Genomic DNA, 24,773 nt, shown 5'->3' on the forward strand with positions numbered 1-24,773 from the left:
ATAAAAAAAATAATTATGCATGTTGTGTAATTTATCACTATCATAAATCATTATCATCATTCATCATGGTATATGACTTGGATTGATTATAAAATTGTATTATAAAAGTGGCGTTAGTTTTACCAATTCCAAATCCAAATGATCCTAAACAACATGAAGCGTGTTGTGTTTTACATAAATTTACTTACGATCAAATTATGGCCATTCAACAACAAAATGGTCAGTGTGTAAATAATTTTTATAACACATTATTTCGATAATTTAATTTAATCTACAAATGGTTTCAATCTTTAATGCTGTAATCTTTTTTTTTGTATTGGTTTCAACTTAAAGTCATTTTGTTTATCATTGTATTTAAGCATTACAACTTTCATAATGTTTATTTGTTCCATTCGCGACCATGGTCTCCTTCGTCGAAGACTCCGTGTCTGATATTTCATTTTCGCAAAACAAAAGAAAAAAATATTTCAAGTCTTAAGAGGATATTGGTTTTTTGATGATGTTTTCATAACCTTACTTTTTTAAAAAACTTCTTGGCTAAAATAATTTTTTTTAAAACGCCATTTTTCCTTTTTTGACCTTAAAAAAAAGGTTGTTCCTACAGATTTTAATAAAGAACAAGCTTCTATCTTTCATTTTCAATGATTTATTTAACATAAATGCAAAACCTCGGATTCTCGTTAGATTTCAGTCATGATGTTTTATTTTTTTTTTTTTTTTAAAATTAACCCCAAGTCAAAAACTCTAATGTTATTAGTTCGATTCTTGGTATTAAACCGTCTATGTCCAAAAATTTGATTCTTGTATAATAATCTTAAAATGTGGAGGTCCCACAGAAAATATCTTAGAAATAAGTATCACTCTTTGACCAAAATTCTCAAGAAATGTAAAATGTCAATCCTGCCTTAAAGCCTTTATACAATAGCGTAAACGATTCGCCTGCATCAACAAGTCTTATGAAAAGTGCTCTTTTATAAGCTCTTCGTTGTACTATTTCCTAAATCACCAGTCAACACCAATTTGTTCTGCCTTCGTTTATCAAAGAAAATCATATAGAATTTTGTTTGTATAAGGAAGGAAATTATTCAAATTTCAGCTCAAACTCATACTCCATCAATACATCGAACTCAATGTTACAACATAATTCATTAAAAAAAAAAAAACTTCATAAACCCATTTTAGCTTTTACAATATTCCATTGCTTTATTTTTCTTGTTGAACTTTGCTTCTCATTTATATTTATAACATTTTTGCTTTATTATTTTGTTTAACCAAAATTTTTGGTTGGTTTTGCTTGCTTGATTAGCTTTATTTAAAAAATTATTTAATTTATGCAAAAATTAAAACTTTCGAATGCATAATTTTTGACTTTTTTTGCTTTTATGATGATTACACTTTTTTTGCTTTTTTGTTCAAAATAACTTTGGATTGCTATTTTTTTTTTTTAATATTGTTGTTACCAATTTTTTTTTTTTTGTTAATTTTTTTTTTGTATTTTTTCTTAAATTACAATTTTATCCATTCCCACGCTTCCTTCGGCAACAATTTATAAAACGGTACCCAAAAAACCGTAATCGCCTCTTTTTGCTGATATCGACTGCTTTGCCAAAAATGCAAATTTCACTTAAATGTGTGCCATCCATCTTCAAACAAAATCAAAAAAAAAAAATATTAAAACAAAAAAACAAAACTGCCACCCATTTAAAAAAAATAACAAAAATCAATTAAAAAAAAAAATCGATTGAAAAAATAGCTAAGGGACGCACTAACATTGAGCTGCGAGAACAATTTATTTTGGCCGATGGAGTATCACAAAGTATGGCGGCATTTACACCGCGCCGATCAACGCCAACTTCTACCACCCCGAATGGATCTGGTACACCCGCATACATGAGCGGCCAAGGTCCCATCATGAAGGTAAACAAAATAAACCACAATTAAGTCCTCCTAATTACACATTTTTTTCTCTCTCTCATACAACAACAAAAAAAAAATTATCATAATTTCTTCAAAACCAATTTTGTTGCTGGTTTTTGATTTTATCATTTCATTTTCATTTATACAATTTGGACCAATTTTTTTTTTTTACTTTGCTCCCAAAAACTATATTGCGTCAATCTTTTGTAGTTTTTTTGATACTACAAAGGATTGGCTCTAAAAATGTTTGATCCCATGGCAATACGTTTTGTCCAACAGATTTCTGGTAAGTATATTGTGTTAGCTGCATAAAACATAAATCCCCTTCGGTCTTGACTGCTTCGCTCTGAAAAAGACTAAGCAATAACTACTGATGTTTTGATGATGATGTGTGGTGTGATGTTGTTATTTATAAATACATATCGTTTCTTAATTTTAATTTTATATATATTTAAAGCATGATGTAAAGGTTTTTTTTTGAATTTTTGAAAATTTATTTCTGCTAGATGCATTTTTTTGTTTAAGTTTTTTTTTTAAATTAATGAAAAATCGACATTAAATTAAACAAACTCTCAAGCTGTATCATACTATATTCAAAAATCATTTGGTATTTTTTAAGTTGTACAAAGCACCTTGTTCAGTGTTTATTCATAACGGGTTTTTCAAAATTGCAGGTTTTTTGTCATATAAATATATTTTTTTTGTTGCGTTTTTCTCATGTGGAATTGAAAGAAATCACAAATATCGCCTAAAATGTGTTGTATTTAATAATAAAACCAAAAAACAAAGCATTTTTTGTCTTGCATTAATTTGCTTAAAAAAATGAAGGAATCTTCGCATTATTTTCGTTTCATTTATTTTTTTTTTTTTAAGAAATTTCCCCAAAAAATATCGCAAATCAATTTTTTTTAAATAGAAAAAAAAAAAAAACAAAATTAAATGATCATAGACTTTGTGTGATAAAATTTTGTATCTAAAAAAACGGTTTATTTTAAATGTTGTTGTATTTCGTGATTATTATTATAATGATATAGCCGACGAACATTTGGCCGAACTAATGCCAATCTTTGAACGACTACGTGCCCAAGAGCAAATACCGTGTGCATTCCCCTTGCACATGGGAGCTGGTGGCACAGTTTTTGTGCGCAGTAACAATAGTCGTTCTGTGCCTTTAAGTCCACATGCACCACATTGTCATCCCTCCACGCATTGGGTAAGTTTGCGATTCTTAAAAAAAAAATTACAAAAAAAAAAAAACAACAAACAAAGAACTATAGTTTGTTTTGTCATCGATTCCATCTCATATTTTTTTTATCATAAATTCTCTTTTTTTAACATTGAGATTTGAAAAAAAAAACCAAATTAAAAACAAATTAATGAAATTTCATTATGGCCAAAAATTTAGGTACGAGAACGATCTATACGTTCAATACCAATGTCAAGACCTTCACGATCATCACTGTCAGCCTCAACTCCCGACTCACTTAGTGACAATGAGGGCGGTCTGACAGGACCATCTGGAAGATATACACCACAAAGAAAAGTATCTTATGCACCTCGAACGGGTATGACACCGGGCGGATCAAGAGCTGGATCGAAGCCTAATTCTAGACCTGCAAGTCGGCAGGGATCGAAACCACCATCAAGGCATGGATCAACTCTATCATTAGATAGCACAGGTATAATTTTTTAAATTAATATCAATTTCAATTTTTTAAACTTATTTTAAATGTTTTCTTTTAGACGAAGCAACCCCATCACGCATTCCACAACGCAGACAGCCCGTAGCTTCATCTACACCTACTTCAACCGCACAACGTCCATCAAGATTATCAGTTACGCCAGCAACATCGAGAACGAATGGTACATCCACTTTAACTCGTAAAACTGCATCTGGTTCAGCAAGTCCCGCTCCTACAAGGTAATTTTTAACAAAACTTAAATTATTCTTTTTGAGATACACCTTTAGTACAGTCAAATTGGGCTTTGATATCATAAAAATGTATAAACAGGAAATTCTTTGCATTTTATTGACTAAATTCAATTGAGCTGAAGCTAAACATTTAAGTTGGGTTCAAGATTAATTCCAAAAAATAAAACAATTTCTTCTCGGGTCGACTACCGATTATTCTTTATTAATGAAATTTACTTAAATCTAAAAATGAACAGGTCATTATATAAATATAAAAAAAAATATAAATAAATTGTTGGCCTTCGAAAAATACAATCGATTGTCGAAAGTGGAAAAGTGAATCTTTTAGCGACTCAGAGTAGCTCTCAGAATTAAAGACCAAAGACTTTATTTCATTCTTCAACTCAACAAAGTTGATATAGGACAGCCTCTGGACACTAGAGCTGATCTCCCTAAATTAAAAGCGCAGTGAAATAACAGACTTTCGAATTCTAGAGACTTACATATTTCTGGAACTTGACTTTTGTTATGTTAAACTTAATTTTTATTCACTTCTTACCTTCCAATTCTATTTTTATTACTCAAGGATTTATAATCCAAAGAAAGTCCTGTTAATAATTTTTGAGACGTAAACTTGAATTTCCGCCCAATTTGACTGTACTACTTACTAATTTAATTAAAAGCAAAAAAACTTCTTTTTCTCATAAATTTAAATTTATTTTCGACATACCATCACGGTTTTGTTTAATTTTTTCAATTATTTTAATTAATTTAAAAAAAAAAGATAAAATGTATTATGAATTATTTACTTTAATATTTATTTTTTTTATTTTATTTTATGTTATGCATCTCCGCATTTCTAATATTAATGCACGAATTAACAACGATTTCATTGCGATAATTGATCAACTGAATTTAACAAATAATAATCTTATACACAAAATAACAATTTATTAAAAAAAAAAAAACAACCAAATAAATAATGAAAAAAAAAACAAAATATACTAAACAATTCTAACAAATGAATTAAAAAAAAATACACGATCACAGCAATGGTGGAATGAGTAGATCCTCTAGCATACCAACATTAACCGGCTTTGGCTTCCGATATAGGTAAAACAAAAACAAAAAGTGCATTTAGTGTTAACTTTTTCTTATTTAATTTTTTTAAATCATAATTAATACTTAATTTACATTATTTTTGCTTTTGTTCATTATTTTTTAGTTTAACATTTTTTCTAAAAATTAATTTTTAATATATTTAATTCTTAAGTTAAAAAAAATAAATAGCAACATATTGTATCCATTCATAATTCTATTTATATGTAATTCTCATTTAGAAAAAAAAAATCAAATTATTAATATTATTTATAAATCATTATTCTATAACATTTTTAAAGCCGCCCCTCAAGGATTCCAATAAGGCAGGTATCGACAGACAAGTCATTTCCCTCGCCATCCAGTAATTCTAGTTCGACAACAAACAGTTATAATTTAAGCAGTTTGGGGTAAAGATTAACGCAAGTACTTAATTCGAAAAAAGTGTGAAAATCGATGTTTTTGTTTTTTTTTTTCTGTTTGTTGTTTATTTTTTATGGTTTTTCCCTTATTTTTCCACATATAAATATAATTTTGTACCCTTTTTATCAATGAATGGGTTGTTTTTGCTTAAATATATATTGTTTATTGTGTTTGCATACATATATTATTATGTATATTTATGTTTATGTGCATTAACAAAATGCCTTATTTATATTCCAAATATTATGTACATATAGTACAAAAAAAGACAGTTATGTATAAATATATATGTATTTTTTTTATAAAAACAGAAACTGTGTGCAGTTCCTTCATATTTCATTGATATATACTCATAACATCACTTTTGTTTAAGTTTATAGGGTTTTTGAAAAAGGACACCGTTTGTTCTCACAATGATTTGATTATTATATCGAAGCACTAACATACATAACTTAATATACATATAACTTTTATTCCAATATACAAATTCGCACAAACAACATTTTTCTGACCCTAAAACTTATGTCGCATAGCAAATTGCAAATTTATTTTCTTAGCAAAATGACAATTGGTGCTTTCCACCGTCACGTACAGACAATAATTATGCCTTATAATTGTTCATATTCTTAGACTGGCTCCTTTAAATCACTTATTTTATTTGTATTTAACGACCTAAAAAATTCAACTCCTTAGGTTTCTTTATTAATTATGAGATTGAATAAAAAACAAAGAGACGTCACGTAGAGACGTGCAAAGTTAAATAGTAATTTGTTGTTATCGTTAGCATTTACTATAGCTTAGTAAGTAAGTTTTTTAGTAAGTAAGTTTTTTCGTGTGATAAAAAAAAAAAAACTTCTATTTCTTCGTGGAATGCATCAAATAGTCAAAAAGTGCCGGCCCGATTTCGGACACATTCAGAAACCTAAAGGACAAATGTATTGGAAATTTGGCACCATTGAATTCAAGACACGTGTCTTGTGTTTTTGGGAAAATAACTATCAGCCTTGCTTCACTTTATATACATATATTTTTTTGGCTTTATAAATTTGTTTGCAAGTTATTTTTAATGTTTTCTGACAATTTGAAAATTAATTTAGGTCCATTTTCTTCACTCGGAGTTGAACATAACTTGAGAATTTTTAATATAAAAATTCTCAAGTTTTGTTCAACTCCGAGTGAAGAAAATGGACCTTAAAGTCATGTAGGCTTTACGTTGATTTCTTATAACTCCAGTCTACAGCCTTGGTGGTGGACAATTATCTAGTCATTTGGCTTGAAAACTCCAATTTTAATTATTGATAGATAGACTAACAGCTTTGAGGTAGAACAATTTTTTTTAATTTTCTTAAAAACCATTTTCGAACAAGAATGCATAAAATAGTTTTTAGGTAGTCATAAATGTGGAACTTCATGATCCTTGTCGTTTTAAGTTTACAAAATGAAGTAAAAAAAAAAAAAACAAAATGTCAATGATACCTACAACACAAGGCCCTGCGATATAGGGACCCCCGAAAATATACTGAACATCACCTGTTTTCAAATATTTTTATTAAGATCTACTTAATTGAACTTAAACTCGAAAAAGACGAAAGTAAAGAGTGTTCCTGGTCATTGATTCGGATAGTCATAAAAAATATTGGGAAATTAATAAAGCGCTTTTTTCAAGCTTTAAAACCGAGAAAATTTCATATTTTATTACTCAAACTCCAGAAGGATTTCAGACTCTCTATAGTCTGAGTAGTACCTAGATAAATGTTCGAATTCTTGAAGCAGAAAAACTTATGTCGTTTTAAATTGGCTCTCCCGAAGCGTCCGGAATCATTCAGAAGCCTTCTGAAAGTGTTTTTCGTCCAAATATGACAGGCAGAACGCTTCTCAGAATTAAAATTCTCTTCTTGATTTTAAAACAGAATTCACTCAAAATCATTAATGTCGTTTTCGATTGGTTTCACTCAAGGATTCACTCATTCTGAAATCGAATGGAACAGGTCAAATCGCTTCCACTCAATTCTGTATTTTTTTTTTGTTTGTGTGTTTTTCTTTTAAATTTCAAATGTCAAATATTTATATTAATTTATTTTTCTTTCAAATGAAATGTTTTAAATTTTTTAAAAATTGGTAATGTTGAAGAAATTAATAGGGAAGTTGGTTTCCAAAATATTTTAGGCAAGTTTGAAAATTAATTAAAAAATTTCTTTCGGAAAAAAATTAATATATTAAAAAAAAAAAAAAAAATATTGATTGAGTGATTAATTTGACTTTTAAATATTCGTGTATTAGTGCTTCTCGAGTGAATTCCGATTTTAAATCGAGAAGAGAATTTCTCTTCCGAGAAGCGTTCTGCCTGTCATATTCGTGCAAATAAAACGCTTTCAGAAGGCTTCTGAATGATTCCGGACGCTTCCGGAGAGCCAATTGAAAACGACATAATATTTAAATAATTAAATGTCAAACAAAATTTCCTAGTATAGGTCGTTTCAAATCAAAAGTCCCATGGAAAATTGAGCAAAAATAAAAAAAACTCATTCGCTTACTGGAAGGAAGCATTTATGAGGCAGCTGAACTTTTTCTAAAATTACGATAAAATAATGAAGAACAGTTCTTGATATCCCTATTTTAATTAATTGATCTCTCTGTGAGATTCACTGGGTAAGCCTCAGAAAGCGGAGGCAAGTCTCCCGGGCTTGCATCACTCCATATCCGCGAACAATACAAAAAAACATACAATTATTTAATTATTTATCATTTGAAGGCAGTTGGGATAACTTTGCCGAAGATATTGTTATAGGACTAGGTGAAGATGGACCAGAAATGTCCAGTTTATATGATAGCAATTCATAACTTAAAATTCTATTCACATTTTTTCATTTGTATAATTAGTGGAGTAACTAAAGCTCAAAAATTGGCAATATTAGGGAACCCGGCCGAACAGCTTAGATTTTGATGATCTTTTTTTTCAAACGTCGGTAATTAAAAATACTTTAAAGTCTATAGATTAAAAATTGCCGGTGTTGCCGTTTTGATTTTTTAAATTTTATTGAAGATTTTTGTGAACAAAAACAAATTTTTTTCAAAAATTTTTCTTAAATTTCATAAATTAATTGATGCCAAAAGATTGTCTAGGAAATTCAAGGAAAAAAAATATATGGGAGTGAGGGACAATCTTCCATAGTTCAAGCGATAGATGCAATTTTCTTATTAATTGACTTCAAACACAAAAAAAAATTTTTTGAACACAACGGCAACACCTACAATATTCAAATATACATTTTTTAAAAGCTAGAAGCTTAGTCATATATATAAAATTAAAATAAAGTTAATTGAATGAACGGCTTTTGAAGGAATGGTAATTGAACTCAGATTTTTGAAAAAAAAAATTATTGAAAAAATTTTAACATGTCGTTTTTTAAACTTGGTCGTAATATAAAATGCATTTATTTTCAAATTTTTTTGGCCGCATTTATTATGATTTCAAATTATAAAAGGAAATGTCAATATGTACTACGGTTTATGAAAAAAATTAAAAAGTATTTCATTTTCGAAGAACTTTTTTTAATAAAAGTTTTGAAAAAAAATGTAACTTATTTTTTTTTTTAAGTTCAACATCTAAACATAAAATTATTTTTTATTCATTTAATAACCCTTACTGTTGAAAGTTAAATAGCAAAAATTTAAAGTTCCTATTTACCACAGTCTTTGAGAAAATTAATTATTTCAATGCAAAAATTCAGTTTTAATAAAAAAAAACCATTGAAATTGAAGTAATTTTTCATTTTTTTTTTTTTCAAAAGTGTGATATATTTTACCTTTTTTGCTTCGAAATTCAACTGATAATATTTATGGCCAAAAATTTTTTTTAAATAAATTCATATTTTATTAGAAAAAGCTTGGAAAAAAGTAATTTTAAATTTTTCTAATAACATTTTTTTTTTTAATTCTGAGTTTGAGGACCATTTTTTCAAAAAGCCTTGATTAAATTTAGTGGATTTAAATTTAAGAGATAAGAATGAGCTTCTGGCTTTTTAAAAATGTATTTTAAAATATTATAGGTGTTGCCGTTGTTTTAAAAATATTTTTTTTCGTGTTTGAAGTCAGATTGTGAGAAAATTGCATTTATCGCTTAAACGATGGAAGATTGTCCCTTACTCCTTTATACTTTTTTTCCTTAAATTACCTAGAGAATGTTTTGCTGTCATTTATTTTATGAAATTTAAGCAAAAAAAATGGTTTTGTTCAAAAAAATTTAATTTTAATTTTAAAAAACAATACGGCAACATCGGCAATTTTTAATCTATAGACTTTAAGGTATTTTTAATTACCTACGTTTGAAAAAAAAATCGTCAAAATCAGAGCTGTTCGGCCGGGTTCCCTAATAATTTGCTTCAGTTACTCTACTAAATTGGGCAGTAAATATTTTATTTTTATTTTACCTTTTTGTTTTGCTTCTTTAATTCCATTAAAAACGCAATTTTTATTTTTATTGTATCGATATATTAAAGAAGCAAAACAAAAAGGTAAAATAAGAATTCTTAATATTTAATCCAGCAATACAAAAAAACGAAATATATTTTATTTTTATTTTTCAATTATTTTGGAGTCGTCACCATAGAAATCATTAATAAACAAATTCAGATTTTTCGTTTGTTTATTTTTTTCTCTAGCATTTCTTTCATTCAAACAAGCATGATTTGTTGTTATTTTTGAGTTGATTTGTCGCAATGAGCCAATTAAATTGAGTTTTTTGTTTATTTGTTCTCAATTTTATTGGAAGGGAGAAAATAAACTCTGAGTCAGGACTTTTGATTTGAAACGACCTATAGAAAAGCAAACCATTTTTATTTGATTATTCACCAATACAGATATAAAATTCCAGAATTGAGTGAAAAAGATTGAAACTGTTTTATTGGATTTCAGAATGAGTGAATCCTTGAGTGAAACCAATCGAAAACGACATTAAACTTTTGTTATTTTCAAATGTTTTTTCTTTGCTTTTCAGTAAATTATAGACCATTTGATTTCAGTTTTATTTTAAGAAATAAATTTAATTTTTTTTTGTTTATCAGGAAAATTTCGGTCACTGTCTCAATGTGGGCCTACTTCGCTTTTCTTAGAACTATTTCTGTCGTTTTCGGTAGCAACAACAGCAAAAGCAAAACATTTTTAAATAATCTTAAAATTTTTAAGGGACAGACATAATTATTGGACTTGTCAATTTTGTCTATGGAGCGCAAAATTTAAAAAAACGTAAATGTGTTTTTCAGAAGGTTAATAACGTGCTGAACTTGAATCTGAAGAATCTTATTTGAGAATTTAAAAAAGAAAAAAGTTTCTTTACTACTTCCGAATTGTTTATAGCTTTAGCAAAAAAGAAAAAACCTTGTGGAAAGAACCTATATGGTTATACTTAGCCTTTAAACTTATTTTAAATGTTGATGCAAGTGTTTTAGCTTATTAAAAATCGAAGGCGAATCAATTGTTTTATATGTATGTGTGGTTGCTTATTGAGTGGTTGCTTACTCAAATTTTAAATTACGCTTACATTGAATTTGTTCAACGGAATGGGTAATGTTTTATCAAACGAGTCTTTAATTCATCTAAAAACTCAATTCTTTGATTAGTGCAAAGGAACAGCGGCTGCCGAGACTTCAATACCCATACCTAATAGTTGTGTTAGCATTTTCTTACCCCTTTTTTTATTTAGTTTTTATCAGGGTGTCACTCTAGTGTCTAGTCTTCATAATAAAAGTTTTTTGGCAGTTGCGTTATTTTACCCTTTTATATTCACACTTTATTTATTTTATTTTATTGTTAAAGCATTTTAAATTATTTTTTTTTTTCATTAATATTTAATTAAAACAAAACAAAATAAAATTTACCAACTAAATCGTTACTTTGCATTTTTTCTTAACCAAACTATATAAAATTTGCATGTCACAAATTTAATACTTATCACAAAATTTTCCAATTTTATTTTCTTATTCGAGTTTTAATATGAATTTATTTATAAAATAATAACAAAAGCAAATTGAATGCCTTTCGAGTGTTTTAATGTTTTATATATATTTTTTTTTAATAATATTTTTACTTTTACATAATAAAATCTAATAAATATTTCTGATACTTTAGGAGAAATCTCAGTGGCAGTTCAACGCCATCGGGAATGCAGACCCCAAGAAAAGGATCAACAGATCCAGCATCTGCAAGTGCAAGAGCAGCTGCCGAAGCAAGAAAATCACGTGGTACAACCCCAATAAATCAGCGAGAACCATTTAGACTTTGAATGTAGTTAACAAATTAATCAACTACTTAAAAAAAAAAAATAAAAAACAAAAAAAAAGCTCAAATAACTCAATGCAAAAAAAAATATTGCATATTTAAGTTTTCAAAATTACAATTCACCGTTCGCCGACTTAATTTATACTCTCAGTATCTTATTCAAATTGGTTTTGATTTGAATTTAAGTACCGCTACATTAATTTTTGTTTACAAAAACACATTTATAACAAAAACAAAAAATACATCTGGAAAAATTCCAAGCTTACGCTAATTTATCTAAATAATTAACTAACGAAACTACATAAGATTGAAAATACACAAAAAAAAAACAAAAAAAAAACTAAGAAAAGACAAAGCAAAAAAACATTCATGAATTAAAAAAAACAAAAAAAAATATGCCTCTGTTGTATATAATAATTAGATAATTCCATTGCATAAAAAAAAAATACTTTAAAACTTATTAAGGTTAAACATTGTAATCGTTTTTTATACATTTTCTTACATATAATTATTGTATATGTAATATTTAAAGTAGAGAGAAAAAAAAGAAAGAAAGAGAGTCGCACATTGTATTTCCCTTGCATGAATGAAATCGCCAGTTTGTTTGTGCGATGGAAATAAATGTGTTGTCCGCCGAAATATTCGAAAGAAAATTATAAACAAAACAAAAAACAAAAAAAAAAAATGAATAACAAATTTACTAATCAGATAAGATTTAAAAGTTACTTTTTTTTTATTATTATTATTTAAATAATTTTAATTTAAGCCCTACTAAAAGTCATAATTTTAAGTTATTATTATATTAGAGTTCAATTTTTTATTTTTTGTTTAATTTTTTTTTTTAATTCATTTATAATGAAATATATTATTATTACCAGTACTAAATTATTATGTTATGTATAACGTTGTAATTAACTTCCCTAACCAGTTGTTATACCCTTACCTATTTGTTTGATGAAAAAAAAAAAGAAACATACTGAAACAATAAATTTATGCAAAATAAAAAAAGTTATAACATTTTGCTTAATAAAAAATTTAATAAAATGTGTTTTGTTTTTTTTTTTATGAACGAGGAAAGCAACATGAATTCCCCAAGGAATTTTCTGTATCATCTAAGCTGATTTAATAAATCAGAAACAAAGTCCTTGTTTCAGGCAAATAGTAATATTTCCATAAAACCTTTGAATAAAATGTATATTTCCTTTCAAAGGTTAAAAATGCACATCACACAACTCAGTTATGTTAAATAATTTAACAGTTAATCCTGTGAAATTAGCAAAAATAGAATAATTGGTAAAAAGCAAAGAAACTTGAAGGTCAAATTTCAGTTCAGCTCACACCTGATTGATTGGAAAAATCATTACATTGTGTGTTAGAGATTTTCAAGTCTTGCAGATAATAGTCGCAACATTAGGAAATTATTTTATAACATTGCGTTCCTAAGTATGTAAATTAATTTTAAATGGGGATATACATTTTACTAACAATATTTTTATGTAATAATAATATGTAAATTCCAATTATATAAAATATCACGTATACACCGTAGTGTACCATATAGAAGCTTGTTTTGTGTAAACAATACAACAAAAAAATACATTATCAAAAAATAATTACGTTTAGAGTTGCAAAATGTTAGGTGTATAAGTAAATAGACGTGCAATTATTTTGAGAGAAAAAAAAATTTTGCCCTAGGTCAAGATCTTTTTGAGATAACGTTGATTAAAAAATATTAGTCTGACTGTGGAGAGTTAATAATTTCATAAAACATTCATCTAATGTTGTTTAAAAAAGTAAACACTCTACTTCCATCCTCAAACAGATATGGCAAAATTTTATCGAGATCGAAAATGTGATAAAGAAAAAGCCATCGGACACCAACTGTCGGTCAGAATCCACAATCGCAATGCCGATAAACCGATAACTCAGATTGTCGACAGCCGACCAACTTAATCGAATATTATAAAATCATGACAAGTTAAGTACACGAAAAATGATGTTTGAATTCTTGTATTATATGAAATGTTTTGACAATAATAATCAATTCAATCGTAATAAATTCTCAATACATACCTACAAAATTAATATTATGTATACGCCGTAGTGTGCCACATTTTTTTTTGTGTGGAAATATTCTTACAGACGTCCAAAGTCAGTCTAATTGGTGGTATTACATTTCGAGGCTGCATTTTTATGGTAGAAGTTCACTTCAAATTTTTTTTTCTCAAATGCGGCTGCGGGACTGCGGGTACCTTTGTGAAATGCGGCAGCAGATATCTTCGGACCTAGGTCTCGAAACAGGTTTTCGTTTGGAGATATAAGCTTGTAATGGCAACGCGCATCTATTTAAGTACAAAAATTACAAATCTATTTTTTTAAGATTTTCGGAAAAAAATCAAGGTTAACCCCTTGCCTCCAAAAAAATGATTTTCAAAAATTTCTTCCAAATCCATCGAGTGAGGTATCAAAAGAAAGGTCTCTTCAAACTCTATTATTTAATGAAAACCAAAACATTTTTTGAGTTCTCGTTCTCGTTTTTCTAAAATGCGTAAGCGGGCATATCTTCGGACCTAGGTCTCGAAACAGGTTTTGGTTTGGAGATATGAGCTTGTAATGAACACTCGCATCCATTTAAGTACAAAAATTACAAATCTATTTTTTTAAGATTTTAACCCCTTGCCTCCAAAAAATTATTTTCAAAAATTTCTTCTAAATCCCTCGACTGAGACATCAAAAGAAAGGTCTCTGTAAGCTCAATATGTAATTGAAACCGAAAAGTTTCTTTGGGGTCTGGTTGCAATCGAATTACTTTTTTCTCATCAAACCAGAGGTTTCCATTTCACCTAGCTTCCAAGTAACGTAGCTCTCCGTTTTTTTTTTTTTTCTAGAATTTAGAACAACCAAAAATAATAATTAACGTAGATTGTATGTATTTTTATTTTTTATTGATTCCCATCAAAAGGCTTATAAGTTATAATTTTCAAAGCTTAACTTTCTAAAATTTGAAGATTTACAAATAAACAAACAAAAAAAAAACCATTTAAAAACCAGAATGTTATGAATATGTGCTATTTTATCATTTCTATGAACACCATTTTAAAACTTAAAAGATTCAGCACGCGCTCCAATGTTTCAATATGACTTGTTTTGTTTTACAACAAAAATGGGAAAATTGCCCTACGCTTCTTGGGATAGTCTTTGAATTCTTTTTTATAGTTGCGGTGCTTGCCAAGAGCCCACATTGTCATTTGATATGCTCCAGCAATGGCAAATAACATTGCCGGCAGACATGACGTCATAATAGAAAATGACACCCATGAACCAATCTCATATGTGTAGTTCGGGCATGAAACAAGACTGAAAATAAACAAAAACAAAGCAATATTTATTTGTTCAAAGTTCAAATATAAAAAAAAACTCACTTGAATAGTTTTGTCAATGGATTGCCATCAGCAACAGGAATCTTACGAACCCTTGAACCCGGAGGACGGAGATTCCTCAAAGCAATATGAATCGAAAAGTTTCCATATTCACAAAGCTAATATAAAATATTGATAAATTGATTGATTACTCTTATCTAAAAAATAAAAATAAAAAAAAAGTCGTATGATTTCTTACCATAAATGCGGCTAGAGCACCATAAACTTGACACATGCATGGTGAAGTGAAGAGTGGGTGATTAATGTGATAAGCAACATAGGCAGTAAAGCCCCAGTAGTATGAGCAATTTTTGAATAAATTTCTCATCGGCATGGTGTTGTGGGAGAAGCGATGAACAAAGATGGTTTCCAGAATTCGCTTGGCATAGTGCAAGGTGTAACAACCAGCTGCAATGCTACAAAATAAAAAAAATATTGTATTAATTCTTTAGAAAATGATCTAGCGGATAAAGTAGATAGGGTGATGGCACCAGTGCCCATGTTCTGAACTTTTTTCACTGGCGATAAAATATTTAATAAAATAGGTCCATGTGTTTAAGTCAAAATGTTTTAAATATTGCTTTTAACTTAACAAAACAATCAATTTCAGAACCTATTGTTTGGAGCGATGACCGTCGAGTTATTTAGCTCATGAGGTAAAATGTATGTTAAACAAAAGATAAGTTCATACTGAAAATGAAAAAATAGTTTTGCCACTTTTAAAATAGAAACTTCTCTTGGCAACTCTATTTTAAAGGAAAAAATTATCGCATAATTAACTTTGATCAAATAAGACATTTTAAAATGCCTAACAAAAGCGTAAAATAGTAATAAAAAATTAATGAAATAATATAAAGAATGTAGGCTTACAAATAATGGTAACAATAATCAAGAGAAAAACAAAAACACTTGAATAAGAAAAGGTATATTTTTTTATACACTTAATAGCTAGCATAACACCATACTTAAGGCGACACACTCTTCTATATGAAAAATGTCAGGTGCGATCGCTAACGGTTACCCTACTCAAATTCTCAAAACCAGAAACAATATTATTTTTCAGCCAAAATATACGATACTTCAAAGAGTTAAAAGCTAGAACATACATCAGCTTTTAGGTGAAACCCTCTTCTATCTTAAAAATGTTGAGTATGTCATCTCTATTTTACAAACTATATTTGGCGACCCTACGCAAATGCTACAAAAAAAATACTAAAAGTACTAAAGAACCAGAGTACTTGTACTTCGTGTTTTTAAATTAAAACAAAGTACAATACACTATTTATTTATCCTAGTTAAGAATGGAACCTGAAATTTTTAAAATATATGAGAGTCTCACCTTAAATCTAATATAAGTTTTAGTCTTTAACTCTATCAAATATCATACATTTTGGCTGAAAAATTATTATTTTTTTAGCAAATTGGCTCTTATGCAAAAAGAATGAGCTTAAGATCTATCTCACTTTTCAGTATATTTTTTAGAGATCTATCTTAAAAAAATGAGATAGATCTCAGGAAAATGTACTGAAAAGTGATATAATAGCTTATTGCATACGACCCAATATGCTTAAGGTTTCCAAGTAGTTTTAAAGATAGCATACTCGACTCCTATTAAATATGTTAACATTTAACTCTGTCAAATATCATACATTTTGGTTGAATAATAAGATATTTTTTTAAGAATCTGAATAGGTTTGTCGAGTACCCACATTCTCGTATTTTAGGTGGTTAAAAATACTTTTAATAACTTAAAAACTATTAATTCGATATTTTTCGTTCCAAATTTAATAACACTAGTAAGTTATTTAAGTAAATCTTACGTGTGCAATCATAGCCTTACTTACAAAAGATAATAGGCCGATATAAAAATACTTTTTTTTTATAATCGGCCACACATTTTCCTTAACAAACAGGCGGTCGTATATTGAAACCATGCAATATTTGTGGTGGAGGCAATAAAAAGAGAATAATTTTGCTCCACTTTGCATACTGAGTTGAAAAAAAAAGAAACAAAAGAATCGAATCGAAGAATAGAAAAAAAAAATGTTTTTTGAGGTGGACCCCTCATTGTAATTAATTACCAAAAAATATTTTTTAAGTTTTTAGTGAAAATACTCAAATATAAATAAAACCTTTTCCACTTTTTTTTTTTGTTCAAAAAAGCACAAATATTGCTACAAACCAAATCTCGACACAAACTGGCATTTTCTACAAGAAAACCAGCAGCTGCAATTGAATGAAATTTTGCACAAAGGAAGAAAAACCGTTAACCTATTAGACAACAATTTTTGTTTGGTAGTTGAACGAAGGTTTTTTACTGGGTCTATCCCGTTATCTCAAAAGCCAAAATCTCGAAAGATAAAATCTCGAACAGCCAAAATCTCAAAAAACAATTTAAAGTACAATTTTTTTTCGAAAATTATTTTGCTTATGGCATTTAAGAAGTAAAATATACATGAATCAAATTCTCAAAGCTTACAGCCTATTATTCACTAGTTTAAAAAATACATCTGGATGTAAAAATTGTCAAATGTTAAAAATAAATCCAAATCCAAAATAGTTGTCCCGATTTTAACTATGAAAATAGTTAAAAAATAGTTAAAAATGACTATTTTTTTTCTCTGTGTGATAGTGAATATTATGGATTTGGATTTATTTTTGACATTTCAATTTCTTTACACAAAGAAAAATAATTAAGGTGATGCTCTTCTTAAATTTACGTTTTTTTAAATAATAAGATTTCTTATAAATATAAATAAAATCTTTAAAAATAAGAATTTTCTTTTTAAATAATTTAAGTGTATCTGCTAAAACTGAAGTGATTAGTAAAAATAAAAGGATGTTCATCTTAATTTAAATTTGGTAAAATTTTGCACCGTACATGCTTTGTTTAGTTACAAGAAATTAAGAAAATTGGTCCGCTTATTTAAACTCTTATTAGAAAAACAATATTCAAAAATCCCCTTTAATGAATACATGGCTTTTATACGTCATCGGAAGAGAGGAAAAACAGAGATGAGTTGGAAAATAAATAAATATGAGCGAGATGCATTAAGGAATATTTTAGTATCATGATCTATTTTATTTTATTATCATGATCTATATGCATAATTTATTACACTTTACTGGTAATCAAACAATATCGACCCTATTCTGCTATTCGATTCACGTGAAAGTCAAAAATATGAAGCGGGTTAAAATTAAACCTAAGCTATTTTTTTTTTTTCTTAAGAATTACTAAAACAGGCAAAAACAATGTTTTGCTTTTCAAAGTTAGAACTATTTCAAACCCAGTTTGACGTGATAAAGGAAGGAAATCTTACGATTAACGTGAATCGAATAGCAGAATACGGCTGTATTTTCATATCACTTCTGAAAGCTTAACATACCGAAACTATGAAAACAAAATTTTCGAGATTTTATTTTATGTTTTCGAGATTATGTAATTCGAGATTTTTGTACGTTCGAGATTTTAGTCATTCTAGATTTTTGCATTCGAGGTTTAATTTTTACTTTTGATATTTTTGGAGATTTTTGTCGTTCTGGATAAAGTCTGGATCCTCCTTTATCATTATGCTGTACTTTACGACTTAGGCCCATTTGCTCATACTAGTCATAAATTCTAATCTTAGATAGGTTGAACATAGCTGTAATGTTTTACTTATTTTATTCTAAGTTTCTAAAAAATATATATGTTCAACCTAGCAACGATTTACTTTCATGCGAGAAATCGCTGAGAACTTCAAATTAAAATGTCAAACGACACAAACGTCAGTTAATTTGAATTGTTTTTGAGGAATTTAGAGGGAATAATACAACAAAATTATTATTTTGCCAATTTTTATTGCAGAAAAAAAGTGAAAAATGGTGGAAGTGGCAAAAAAAAGTGTGTTTAATTTAATAAAACAAATTATTCATTTGACAGAATTATTTTTGTAAATATTTTTGTTTGTCAAAAATTTATATGACAGATATAAAAACAAAAAGCGAACAGTGTTTAAAAATGTGTGGTTGTAAATTTTACCATCTGTAGATGGTTAATGCTAATGAATGTGAGTAAATTTATATTAAATTGATAATTAATTTCATTTTTTACCACATACACCCATTTTTGAAGCCGCGATGTTTCTTTTTTGGTCAATAAAATACTTTAAGTAGAACGCAAAATCCTTAAGTTCTACTATTTCTTCCCCCTAAATTATGTTAAACTTAGAGGAATTTATGATACAATTTGAAATTCGTGCAAACCGCTATGTAGAACTTAAGGGTTTATGTTTCACATAAATGTTTAAGACTCGTTCCAGCAAATGGGCCTTTAGTTTCTGACTACTGGTGACGGCCGACCTTTGGTGCCATCCAGGGATGACTTTGTCGCTAGATCTAGCGACATTTCAACTTCTTTCGCGACAAAAAATATTTTGATGTCGCTAGATTATTTCTAGCGACTTTTCTAGCGACTTTTGAAGCCAACCATTTCTGAGTTGTGAAACGTAAATACTATTTTTTATTATATAACAGCACTAGTAATTGTACAAAGCAAAAAGTAATTGTATTTCTTTTACAATTAAGTTGATAAAAGAGATACAAAAAAGGGTTCCAAGCAATTACATTGCTTTAGAAAAAATGCAATTGCTGTCAGTTCAAAATGCGTTAAGAGCTGTAAAAGATCGATCATTAACTGATTTGGCTAAAAGCTTAGGTTTTCTTGATGAAGACATATAAAAGATCTTAAAAAAGTGGACAAATATTAACTTTGTGCAATGGAAAGAACTGCATGATTGTGTTAAATTTTGGGGAGAAGTTTCAAAGTAAAAAGATGCAGCGGGTGACAATACTTATCAAGAATTATTTGAGCTTGCTGGAACTGTGATGTCACTTCCCCATTCTAATGCTGAAGCGCATTTTTAGTACGATGAAACTTGTGAAAAATTAAACCAGAAATAAATTGTCAACAAAAACTTTAAATTCTATTATTCTTATTCGAAATCAGCTTAAATTACTTAACAAAAACTGTCATACCTATGAACTACCAGAAATCGTTTTAAAAACAAATGTATTTAAAAATAATGCTGTTGAAGTTCTTGCAAACGAGAATATTGAAGAAATCGATAGTGATCTTTTTGTATGTGATTCAGATAAGTATTTTATAGGTCGTTTCAAATCAAAAGTCCCATGGAAAATTGAGCAAAAATAAAAAAAACTCATTCGCTTACTGGAAGGAAGCATTTATGAGGCAGCTCAACTTTTCCTAAAATTACGATAAAATAATGAAGAACAGTTCTTGATATCCCTGTTTTAATTAATTGATCCGTCTGTGAGATTCACTGGGTTAGCCTCAGAAAGCGGAGGCAAGTCTCCCGGGCTTGCATCACTCCATATCCGCGGACAATACAAAAAAAAATACAATTATTTAATTTATTTATCATTTGAAGGCAGTTTTGATAACTTTGCCGAAGATATTGTTATAGGACTAGGTGAAGATGGACCAGAAATGGCCAGTTTATATGATAGCAATTCATAACTTAAAATACTATTCACATCTTTTCATTTGTATAATTGGGCAGTAAATATCTTATTTTTATTTTTCAATTATTTTGGAGTCGTCACCATAGAAATCATTAATAAACAAATTCAGATTTTTCGTTTGCTTATTTTTTTCTCTAGCATGTCTTTCATTCAAACAAGCATGATTTGTTGTTATTTTTGAGTTGATTTGTCGCAATGAGCCAATAAAATTGAGTTTTTTGTTTATTTGTTCTCAATTTTATTGGAAGGGAGAAAATAAACTCTGAGTCAGGACTTTTGATTTGAAACGACCTATATTCCAAAAGATTTAAGAATTATCTAGATATCTAAATACCTATTAACAATGAGACTGAATTATTTTTTGTTTTACTTTTATTTGTTTATTGTTACTCTAGCCCTAAGTTTGTTTGAAATTTTGAAAAAAAAAATAAAGTTATTCAAAAATAAATTTTTGTTGAGCCTTATCTCAAAATTTTTTTCTAGCGACTTGTAGCGACTTTTTGTCTCCAGAATTTCAGCCAATCTAGCGACTTTTAGGGGTTGGCCTAGCGACTTTTCATTTCAGCTTGTGGCAACACTGGTGCCATCACCCTAGTATGAATGTGTTTTTTTGTTTGGGTAGAATAAGTTTGGAATAAGAATAGGCCAGCATACTATGTATTTTTTAGCCTACATGTATTTGTAAGATTCGCATGAAAATATTATGAAAAATAAAAAAAAGATACGAACATTCGAATGGTATACAACTGAACTTAACTATGTACACTTAGTATGTTTTTGCACGGGACCATTGGTATTTGATATATGTTTTGTGAACTAGGCACACGCATAGTGTGTCGTCCCCTTATGATAATCACTTTTTTTTTTGTTAAAAATTAATATTTTTGCTATTAAAATATAATTTAGAAGTGTCAACTCATATGAAAACATATTTATCTTACAAAATAACCCAGGTTATGTATTCAAAATAAGCTCCGAAACATGAGTACCTCGGAAATCGAAAATATTTTGAGGAATTTATGGGAATCTTTGAGAGTGTATATTTCACGTTTGGTAATTGTTTGAAAAATTTTGTTAATGTTATTTTGTTTATTTGAGTGTTGTTGTAAAACGTATAACAAAAAAAAATTAAATTTATAAAATTATATATGAGTTATTAAAATTTCTTTGATAAATGGCCAAAAAAAAAAAATTTAATTTTTAAACTTAATTTAAAAAAAACATATAAAATCATATCGATAATTTTTTTATATTATTTTGCCTTAGGCCTATTCTTAATATTGGCAAAGTTTGGTCTGCTTCTGTTTGCGATTACCAGAGATATTCACATTTATGTGCTACGAGTCAAGTACTCAAAATAATTCATTTTTTGAGAAACATCTTCAAGGGGATCACAAAAATGAAAAAATCGATGTTTTTAATAATTTTTAGCCATACACAAGTAACAAAAAGCTGTTTATGTAATTTAAAATATTTTAAATATTGTTTTCAACAAGAAAAAAATTATATTTTTCTGCATACTAAATTTTTAATATAATTACTTGACCCGGCCACGCTCTACTCTTTATTATAGCGTATTTACCAACCTCGCCGATATAAGAATTTAGGAAAATGCAAATTAAACGTTATTTCAAAATTTGAAAGCGATTGACAAAAAACTATTCGAGATTTGCTATGAAACGCAAATAAACATACGATTTTTTTGTATAGAGAAGATAAACAAAACAAGTTGACTTCAACTTAACATTTCTCAAGGTAGAAAAAAGATATTGAAAAGATTTAAACGGGCTTTAAAAGAAAACATTTAGTTCTTTTAGAAACTGTCACAAATTTATTTAAAATAAATCACCACGTTCAAGAACGTAACCTCAAAAACTGTTAAAAAACGAAATTTCAGATTTTCTAACGGGAATATTTCAAAAACGTGATATGATAGAATTTTTCTGACTTCGGATTCGAGTTCAGCACACCAAAAACCTTACGAAAAGTATATTTTTGTTTATATATAAAAAAAAATTAATTTTGCTCACAAGTGGCTTCTTCAATAAATGTTAATTTCATAAATTATACTAAAAAAAAAGTAATTACAGGAATTTTTGTAGTGACCTCTTCAAATAGTATATATATGAAAAACTAAAAAAAAAGTAAGAGGTTGTTTAATTTGTTAATTTGTAATTTTTTTTTCTATTCCTGCCATAAAAACACAAAAAAAGATATTAAAACTCCAAAAACTTAGCTGCAAGTATTTATGATAAACTTTTGTATGGGCTCGACACACTGTGAGACGTCAGGAAAGCCATATACTTTTTGACTTTTGTTTCATAAACGTTGAAAACTTCAAGACTAATCAATAAAAATCTATATAATCAAATCATAGGTATCTAATCTTTATATTAATATCTTAGAAAATGATGTAGCGGATAGAGTAGATATTAAATTAGATAAATATTTGACCAAAACTTTGTATGTATCGATATCGATACTCACAACTTAATCAAATATTTGAACAAAATCGTCTTCGTCGTCATCGTCACTAGTCGTATTGGTTCCATAATGTATTCATTTGAAATTTACTTATTTACATTAATGAACCACAAAGTCGAGTTAATTTTATTCAAAAATTCAAGTTAAGTATTCACATTTCTGCTGGGCCATAACCACACAAAGTGACGACGACGAAGAAAAGGTCAAACTTAGGTAAAGTAGGTATCTTAAACCAAATCCAAAGGGAAAGTAGACTCTTATAAAAAATAATACTTTTGAGAAACTTACTGTGTTGTCAAACTAATTGGGTTACTATTAGCACTTCCATAAATAATTGCTGGCCTAGTATAAAAGATTAAATACACAAATAGTGGACCAGCATATTCTGCCAAAAATACTGTCTTCCAGCCAATTTGTGGGCCCAAATCTTTAATGTAGATCTTGTCTGCAGTTCGTAGTCCAAGACCTTGTAAAGTATCAGTGTCCTTTAGACCTTTGCCCCTTGAATCGAGTCGAAGTGATTGGCGGTCGACATCGGGTGTTTTAGGTAGTTGCTCGTGAATGGATGATCGCAAGTCGTGGATGGTTGTGGTTGGATTGACTCGGCAAAATCCATACGATTTCGAATTGCTAGCACTTAAAACTTCAATCTTAAATAAAATGTTTTTTACTTATATAATAGTTTGTGTAAATTATTATTTATTTTAAATAACTACCTCCATTATTAAATAATTTTTATTCAATAATTGAATTAAATAGAAATTGAGACTAGAAAAAGATCACCACTTCTTTCCAGTTAGAAAAAATGTTCAGTAATGGCCGGTAAAAAAAATATACATAAATATATATATTAAAGTGGAAAGTGTTATACGGAATAAGAGATGCCACTTTATTACAATCTAGTACGTATTATGATGGTCCACAATTCGCTTTGATCCCTATACAAACCAAAACTCAGGAGTTTGTTTGAAAACACAACCACAAACAAAAAATATTGTGTAACTATAGGTCTGTTTGGGTACTGCCTAAAACAGAAATATTTCAACTTTTTTCAACTTTTTTTACCCAATTCCTGTTTGGGTACTCTGAAATTGTACATTTTTTCACAAAAAAGATGGCCGCGAGAGAGAAAAAAATTTCCCCTTCTTGCGAATTTCTGCCCAAAGAATTTCATCGAACAAAAATCTGAAATCTGTCAAAAGGTAGTGCTTTCTCTGTTTTTCTTTATTTGTTCTTGTCGCACAACATAAAGTAAACAAACTACAAACATGGTGGCGTGGATTTTTTTTCTTGTTTTTTTTTTTTTATTTATTTCGTTTTAGTGATGTAATGCTCAAAACAAATTAATACTACGTTTCCACCTACCCTAAATCCGAGATTTAGCTAAGTAGATTTAGCATAAATCTCGAGTTTTATTCTAAATCTCGTATTGAGAGTAGGTGAAAATCTTAGATTTAGGGTAGCTGAACCCAAATCTGAGATTGAGCAAAGTAGATTTGAAATAAATCTCGAGATTTATTCTAAATCTACTTAGCTAAATCTCGGATTTAGCGTAGGTGGAAACATAGTATAATACTATGTTTCCACCTACGCTAAATCCGAGATTTAGCTAAGTAGATTTAGCTTAAATCTCGAGATTTATTCTAAATCTCGGTTTGAGGGTAGCTGAAAATCTTGGTTTTAGGCTAAGTGAACCTAAATCCACCATTTAGCGAAGT

General features: G+C 28.5%; 2 protein-coding genes across 51 annotated transcripts in view; one reads left to right on the forward strand and one right to left on the reverse strand.

Moving 5' to 3' along the window:
* The window catches only part of LOC129918675 (dystonin), a 195,978-nt gene extending 183,645 nt beyond the window's left edge, over nucleotides 1-12,333 (forward strand). For 23 of the 50 annotated variants that reach the window (XM_055999327.1, XM_055999329.1, XM_055999330.1 and 20 more), the window contains 7 exons: nucleotides 109-219; nucleotides 1,754-1,917; nucleotides 3,323-3,596; nucleotides 3,661-3,838; nucleotides 4,880-4,942; nucleotides 5,230-5,337; nucleotides 11,477-12,333. In XM_055999327.1, the coding sequence (XP_055855302.1) occupies nucleotides 109-219; nucleotides 1,754-1,917; nucleotides 3,323-3,596; nucleotides 3,661-3,838; nucleotides 4,880-4,942; nucleotides 5,230-5,337; nucleotides 11,477-11,630 (1,052 nt within the window). In that variant the 3' untranslated portion in view covers nucleotides 11,631-12,333. Of the gene's footprint in view, nucleotides 1-108; nucleotides 220-1,753; nucleotides 1,918-2,951; nucleotides 3,131-3,322; nucleotides 3,597-3,660; nucleotides 3,839-4,879; nucleotides 4,943-5,229; nucleotides 5,350-11,476 lie in introns of all 50 variants that reach the window. The other 27 variants (XM_055999346.1, XM_055999335.1, XM_055999336.1 and 24 more) reach the window with 10 other exon arrangements.
* Nucleotides 12,334-14,539: 2,206 nt separating this feature from the next.
* On the reverse strand, nucleotides 14,540-23,904 carry LOC129918673 (very-long-chain enoyl-CoA reductase). Its single transcript, XM_055999301.1, has 5 exons — nucleotides 23,772-23,904; nucleotides 23,344-23,705; nucleotides 15,245-15,461; nucleotides 15,049-15,164; nucleotides 14,540-14,983 (listed from the first exon to the last, which is right to left on the reverse strand). The coding sequence occupies exons 1-5, from the start codon at nucleotides 23,775-23,777 to the stop codon at nucleotides 14,779-14,781; spliced, it is 906 nt and encodes a 301-aa protein (XP_055855276.1). The 5' UTR covers nucleotides 23,778-23,904; the 3' UTR covers nucleotides 14,540-14,778.
* Nucleotides 23,905-24,773: the final 869 nt, after the last annotated feature.

This window comes from Episyrphus balteatus, chromosome 4, assembly GCF_945859705.1.
Source record: "Episyrphus balteatus chromosome 4, idEpiBalt1.1, whole genome shotgun sequence".
NCBI lineage: Eukaryota > Metazoa > Arthropoda > Insecta > Diptera > Syrphidae > Episyrphus > Episyrphus balteatus.

What these genes read in the sequence shown, in the direction of transcription:
- LOC129918673 (XM_055999301.1), bottom strand. An exon ending in CCAATTAGTTTGACAACACA is followed by an intron (nt 15,462 to 23,343) that starts GTAAGTTTCTCA and finishes TTTATTTTGTAG; the next exon opens with CATTGCAGCTGGTTGTTACA. An exon ending in GTGCTCTAGCCGCATTTATG is followed by an intron (nt 15,165 to 15,244) that starts GTAAGAAATCAT and finishes ATTTTATATTAG; the next exon opens with CTTTGTGAATATGGAAACTT.